At 29.8% G+C, this 7,578-nt stretch overlaps 1 protein-coding gene across 1 annotated transcript; it reads right to left on the bottom strand.

Annotated features, from left to right (window-relative positions):
* Nucleotides 1-491: 491 nt before the first annotated feature.
* Nucleotides 492-1,061, bottom strand: LOC135957201 (uncharacterized). The gene is made up of 2 exons (XM_065507894.1): nt 808-1,061; nt 492-730 (listed from the first exon to the last, which is right to left on the bottom strand). The coding sequence occupies exons 1-2, from the start codon at nt 1,020-1,022 to the stop codon at nt 580-582; spliced, it is 366 nt and encodes a 121-aa protein (XP_065363966.1). The 5' UTR covers nt 1,023-1,061; the 3' UTR covers nt 492-579.
* Nucleotides 1,062-7,578: the final 6,517 nt, after the last annotated feature.

Here is a 7,578-nt window from a genome sequence, read left to right as displayed (position 1 = left end):
TCTTATATCTTTTGTGGTGGTAAAAATAAGAAATATATTACAATTTAATATATTTTCCGGATGTGAGCCTCAAGAGAAACTATGTGTAATTATGGATCATTAGTCACAAAATCCGTAAGACTATGTCAAAGACATAAGTCAAATTTGAGTTATTTTTTTAACAATATCAACTTTTTACAGGTTGTCTTACATTTTGGTTTATAACTCTAAATCTAATTGACTGCTTTTGTCATTTTCAATACCAAGCATTTCTGATCAATAAAGAATTTTTGCGAACAATTTGCATGCAACTAAGTTTTTCCCTCGAGGCCGTGCCGTTTTGGGGTGGGGAAAAAATAATATTTTCCTTTTCATTTTTGAGTGTTATATTTTTTATAAATGTTCAATGTCTCGCAGCTTAAATTGTACCATAATTATTTTAATATATGTATGTACTCATTCCTATAAAAGTCCAAATGTTGCACTGTGCAAAAATAATATTCCAAAACTAGTTTCCAATTTTCAACACAGAGTCGTGGGTACCATACAACTGTTTATTATCATTTTCATTTTTATTTCACAATTTCAAAACATTTGCAACTAAAAAACACAAGTAAAATGACGTTCACAACATTTGGGATATTCTGCTTTAGTATTTCTAAAATCGCCCCATGAGCACTTAGGTGGATTTGTGCGATCATAACATTTAAGTTCTTGTAATGGCGATGCTAAAGCCGAAATGGGATCACAGCTAAAATTAAAATTAAATGAATTTAAATAAATAAAAAATTATTTAAAAATATCAAATGAGTATGTAATTGCACTTACGTTTCAATGGTGGCCATGCCAATGGAATTATCACATGTAATTTCAGCACAATCCAATGTGGGATGTTTAATAGTCTGGCCTGGTCTCAACACTTTACCATCGACCGTACATTTGCCAGGATGCTTGGCATCGCGAAAATATCTTTCCGTATAGACAGCAGCTTGTGTTAAGCAAATACCAGTCAAGGCAATGGTTAATAATAAAATTAATTTCATAATGTTGTTTCTTTGAATGAAAAATATAAACTAAATATGGAAATAATTTTTATGTTGATGTTGTTTAAGAATAACAACATTATCTATAAAAATATTTGAAATTATTAGAAATAAAGGTCATTTTAAACTGATAACAGGGTAGAGGCAATAAAACAGTGAAAGTATATAATAAATAATGCAGCTAGAGGGGAGGGCTCTAAGTAAATGAATGTAGAAGATAAGCAATGAACTTGACACTAAAGTTTTAAACAGTCTAATGATACACTTTTGATTTTAAACAAAAAAACTAAATATTTTTTTTAAACAACTACAAATTAAACCCAAATAATAAATCACTTGCACAAATCTTTTCATAAGAATTTCAGAAAATTGAATTTGAAATCAAGCTCTTCAATGAAAAACTTCATAGAAGAGAATTTTAGATTGAATCATCATTTCGTTTGGCTACACAAAGGCAATCAATTAGAATTAATTATGAATTGATGAAAAACCTTTAAGCCATCAGAGATGTGGTTGACACAGATTATACTCCAACAGCAGCAGAAAAAACTTGGCCAATGGCCATACAACCAAACCAAACAATATTCGTCATCATAAAATATTGATGAATGGAGAGTAAGTACAAGACAATGCAAAAATTAAACAAAAGTATATGGTGGCTGCGAAAAAAAGAGAGTGAGAGTGTAGGAGGAGGGGTCAGAGAGTGTAACAGTTCATATTATTTCATGATTATTTATGTGTTTTTATGTCATTAAAATTTTTTCTCCGACCTACTCAACATTTTCTTTAATTTTTCTTTGTCTTTATATTTATGTTTCTTGTTTGTTATACGCACAACTAAAAATATGGGGATATATTGATTTTGTTAATCCGTTTGTAACACATCTAAGTATTGGTCGTAGTTCACAAAAGTATATGCGTATTTACTTTCCGGGTCCTGATACAATTTAAAAACGATGTAGCAATATCCCTGCTGAAAACATTGAAGCGATTGAACTATGAGCAAAGGACCTAAGGGGCTGATTGTTTGGTTTTGAAAATGAAAAAAAATGTTTTTTTTAGATGGTTTTTATTTGGTTATATTGGTAGGTTAATAGTCTTTAAGAGCTGGTACTATATATTAGTATAATTTTAATTTCAGTAGAATAGAAGTCCTTAGGATCAAAAGGGGTTAAAGAAATGTTACTACCAGGAGAAAGGCTAAATTGTTCTCTTTAAGTCCATATATACTTGTTGAGCAGTTTTGACCTGTTTGCTGAACACTTTTTTCATTTGAATGAAATTACTCTCAATTTTTTTATTGCGATCAAATTTGGTACATACATTTTTTTTCCGCCCGAAAAGGAAGTTTATAGCACCCATACAAATGTTCTCCCGAAATTGGACTTTATCGGTCGTAAATGCTTAATTTATTAAGGTATCTACGAAAATTTTGCTCTAAATAATTCTTATATATACCGAAATCATATCACCTAATTTTATGATGATCGGTCCATAATTAGTCATTGCTCCCATATAAGACCCTCTTCCGAAAATCACTTTAACGAGCATAAATAACTTAAAAATATTGGTATAAATACAAAACAGAAATAACTTCCATATAGACATAAAACACACGAGAGGGAGAACATATCAATGCATTCTGAACGTGTCTAGTCACTCTAAATAGCACATAAAGATCACTTTGTACCTTAGCAATTTTCGTTTTTACTATTTTTTTACGCTAAAACAAAGATTTTTTGTTAAAATAGTATGATCAAGTCCACACTTCTATGTGCTGTATTATTTACTCGGCTGAGGTGTTCGGAATGGGGATCAGTGAGTGGACCCTCAATGTCACACATTTAAAAAAAAATCGCCAAAAAACCATTTATGATCCGAATGAGCTGAAATTTAAAATGTAGATAGTCCTTGAGAAGGTCTACAAAAATATGCTTGTATCTGTAGGTATCTCTTTTAGTTTAAGAGATATTTAAGTTTAATTTTTTTTAAATTTTGCTCGATCTTTTTTTTGTATTTTATATATGATGGGCCTACGAAAGGTCGAAATTTGTTTTTTATATACGACGTATATTTGCGATAAAATTCTAAAGAAAATAAAATAAGCCTGATAACAATTATTTCGTCCCTATAAATAGTTACACGCATCCAAAGTTGAAGCATCTTTTTATATATTTCAGCTTTGTATGCGTGTGTTTTTTCCCAAAAAATTCCCCATATTTTTTCTTTTATAAAAAACTAATTTTCTTCGTGGCTATATACATTTTTTTATGATCTGGAAAGAGAACTTAATGCACTGATTTTCAGAAACTTTGGGGGCCCAAAATTTGCCAAAATGTGCAAACTGAGTATAGGATTTTACTACCCTTTGGTAGTAGAGTCGAACCTTTACTGTCACGATCTTGTGTTTTTCCAAAAGACTTCATTTGTTGCATAGTGTAATTAGTCATAGGTCCCATATAATGAATTGGCCACTTAAAATCGGTACGCACTGTAGTAATCATAATAACGCCTCCTGTTATCAAAATGGAAAAAGATTTACATATGTTTTTAACAACAAATTTACCGTTATTCTATAATGAATTGCAAGTCATTATATTTAGTTTTAGAAAGTGTAGACACAATGGAAAAAGAAGCTAGAGATAACATTTTGCACAAATATATAGAAAATATGACTTTGCATATAGGTCTGGAGTATAGTTTTTTTTTGGCCAAAACCATATACTTTCTTTTTTACGTTGAAAATTAATTGAATACTAATAAGTGCGAGACTGAAATAAATTTTAGCACTTTTTAACCCATTTGTGACCAATAAAAATTAAAAAAAAAATTGTTTAATTAAATAATTTATTATTAATGTGTAATATTTTACACTCTAAAACTAGATTAATTTCTTCTGTTTCTGCTTCAATATCATCATTGCTTGAGTTATCAATATTTTCATTATCTTCATAAATTGGTTCCATATATTTCCCCATATATTGGATTAATTTTTTTTGAGTAATAATTTGCTTAAAAATGCTTAATTTTTCATAAAATGGGCAAGTTATGGTAAAGTAAATTGATTGCAAATATTTTCTTACATATTGGTCTCATTTTGGGTTTTTATTTTTTTTTTACTTTTAACCATTTTGTTTTTATATTCATTTCTGTATAAATATTCAAACTATATTTTTTAAAAAAAGTTAGCCATTATAAAAAGTGCAATTTTTATCAAAACGTGCAAGCTATGATAAAGTAAATTGATTGCAAATAATTCCCAACGTATTGATCTAATCATTTTGTTTTATTCTTATTTAAATTCTATGTAAAAATTCAAACCAAATATTTTAAGTAAAAATTTGCTTTAGTGTCCATTATTAACAAAACGGGCAAGTTATGACAAAATAATTTGATTGCAAAAATTTCCCAACATATTTGCCCAATTTCGGGTTTTTATATTTTTTTCAACACTTTTAAACATTTTATTTTATTCTTAATTAAAGTCGAAGTTTTAATTTTTGAAGCAAAAAGATATTAATTGCAAATAATTCCTAACATATTGGTCTACGTTCGCAGTTTTATCATTTCTTCAACATTTGTAAACATTTTATTTTATTCTTAACTGAAATCTGTATAAAAATAATAAGAATGAATAAAATATATCCAATATATTCTGCACATCAGCTAATTTTTGAAGATTTAGCTTCTGACATATAAAATATATATCATCAACTATAATCTAAATTAGAAATACTTTATTATTGTCTTTATTTAACTAAAAAATCTGTTGGATAAGCGTAGTACCAACATGATAGGAATATATACATATATTTTTTAATTTACAAAAAATATTTTATATTTGTTTCATCGCGGTCTAACGTGTAGTAGGTTTTTCAAAAAACAGAAGTCCAAATAAGTATATCTCAAGTGTTTACTTCAACATTGCATACCAAAAATGTCATCGCAAGATTTGAGTTTTGGCCATAAATTGTGTATTTCTAGACCTATGTGCAATGGGGATAAAAAAGGTACCAAAAAGGGGATGAAATCGGGAAAATCCATTTTATTGGAAATTATTAAGCCAATTTTGATAATTTTTTTAACATACAAAAATTAACTAACTGGGAACTCGAGTGACAAGGTGTATATTGGGCAAGTTGTCATTACTAAAATACAACTATGAAGTGATGTAATGAGAATAATATTAATCTTATACCAAAACGCATCAATCCACCAAATTGCCCAAATCTTCGTCCAATCGATATACATATATTGGGCAATTATTAAACGTAAATTGAAAAAGAGTACAGGTACAGTAAATAACCAGATTTTGATGAGAACAAAGAGGTATAAATATGCTGGAAGTGGGAAGAAAAGTTGTGCAGCTTTTAATGGGAGTCATAAAAAGAAATGCCAGAAAATGTATTCGAAATAAAGACAAATAAACCTACAGTTATATTTTTTTAATTTCGTGTATAAAATGTTAACATGCGTTGATTCATTTAAAAGTTATGCTCGCTTTAATCCGTACCGATTTTAAGTGGCCACTTCTTTAATGCCATCTTCCGAAAATCATTCACGAAAATAAATTATAGTGTAGGGTATTATATGGACGGGCTTGACCGAAAATAGTTTTTTACCAAACAAAATCCGCATTTTCATACTAAATGCTACAAAAAATTAAAGTTCAATTTTAGCTTTAAATTTCTCAACAATTACTAAACCGATTTTAATAGAAAACAAGTAAGAAAGTATGGTCGGTCAAGCCCGACCATATAATACCCTACACTAAGTAAAAGAACAAAAACATTTTTCACTTAAAATTTCAATAATACATATTTTTGAGTGATTTTCGGAAGTGGGCCTTATATCGGAGCTATGACCAATTATGGGCCGATCACCATGAAATTAGGTCGTGTGATTTATGTCTATATAAAAGTTATTTATGTTGAATTTTGTGTATATACCAACATTTTTAAGTGATTTAAGCACGTTAAAGTGATTTTCGGATATATGGGAGCTATGACTAATTATGGACCGATCGTAACAAAATTTGGTGACATGAATTTTGTGTATATAAAACTTATTTGGAGCGGAATTTGTGGAGATAAATATATAAATTAAACATTTATGACCGATAAAGTCCAATTTCGGAAGGACATTTGTATGGGGGATAGGTGAAATAATGGACCGATTGCAGCCAGTTTCAACAGGCTTCGTGTTTGGGCTGAGAAAATAATATGTAACAAATTTGATCGAAATATCTTCAAAATTGCGACCTGTACTCTGCGCACAAAGTTTTTAATCGACTCAGAAAGTGATTCTAAGTCGATCGGTATACTTTAAGGTAGGTGTTAGACTAATATTTTTGGGCGTTACAAATATCTGCACAAACGCATCCCCACTATGGTGTAAAAAAAGGGTATAAAAATACAAAAAAAATATCTGATCATCAAAAAAATATTCTAAAATATCTCTATCGGTTTAAAAGTTACAGAGTTTTTGCCAATGAAAAACGATCCTGAGCCACTGTGCGGAGCTAAGCTAATTCTCTGTATTTGGTGGGAGCAAAAGTGTCCTATCTATTATGAGCAGCTGAAATCTGACTAAACCATCACAGGGAACCTTTACGGAATGCAACCGATTAGCTTGAAGCGAGCATTGGCCGAAACACGTCCAGAATATGCGGTCAGACATGAAATCGTAATTTTTATGAAGATCGGCCCATTATCAGTCATAGCTCCCATATATGGACTACATTAAAAAACACACATTTACCTACATAAATATCTTACAAATATTGATATCGAACCAAAACATGACACATATCGTTTATTGAGAATATCGATAAATATTTGAGTATAGACCACATATTAAGTCAACCTCCGAGTATCACTTAAGTACGCATAATTCTTTTATAGATCAGAGTAATCAAATTTAAATTCGACATCAATAAAACAGGGCAACAAAATCGAACAAATTTTAGAGGCTTTTTAAACCACTATACAATTTTGATGTATTGTGGTACAAATATGATGCAAATTTTAAATTCTATATAGAGTTTTTGTTTACGTAAAATTGTGAATTATTTTTGATGTTTCTCCACATAATTAATGATCTTTAATCTGTTCATTTATTACGTTTTAATCGGCTCAGTATTTTTTTTGTTTTAAAAAACTCATGAAAATTGAAAACGTCTTCAATTTTTTGTTATAACTCCGAAACTACTGAGCCTATTGAAGCGCAATATATAAATGGATTCAGTTATCTCAGAATCATCACTTATAGCGATGGCGTTTAACACAGACTGTTCTAAATGTGCTAGTAAGTATTAAAGATAACTCTCCTCTTTGCATGAACACACCATAGAAATCTTCCACAGGGGTTCGCCTCTTACCGCTTCTATGGAATCTGTTATTCCTGAAAGATAAAAGTGCCGCTTGTATTGATGATGTAACAACTGAGCCGATTAAAACACAATAAATGAACGGATTAATGAGCAATCATTAACCCTCCGGCGGGTTTATTTTATTAACATCGGACTAACCCTTTTTGAGTAATCATTAATTATGTG

Source organism: Calliphora vicina, chromosome 4 (genome assembly GCF_958450345.1).
Source record: "Calliphora vicina chromosome 4, idCalVici1.1, whole genome shotgun sequence".
Taxonomy (NCBI): Eukaryota; Metazoa; Arthropoda; class Insecta; order Diptera; family Calliphoridae; genus Calliphora; species Calliphora vicina.
This window is presented reverse-complemented; position numbering and strand designations above follow the sequence as displayed.

Bases quoted from the DNA above. Each gene is read 5' to 3' on its own strand.
- LOC135957201 (XM_065507894.1), bottom strand. From the start codon at position 1,022: ATGAAATTAATTTTATTATTAACCATTGCCTTGACTGGTATTTGCTTA. The intron at 731-807 runs GTAAGTGCAATT...TTTTAATTTTAG, and splicing joins GGCATGGCCACCATTGAAAC to CTGTGATCCCATTTCGGCTT.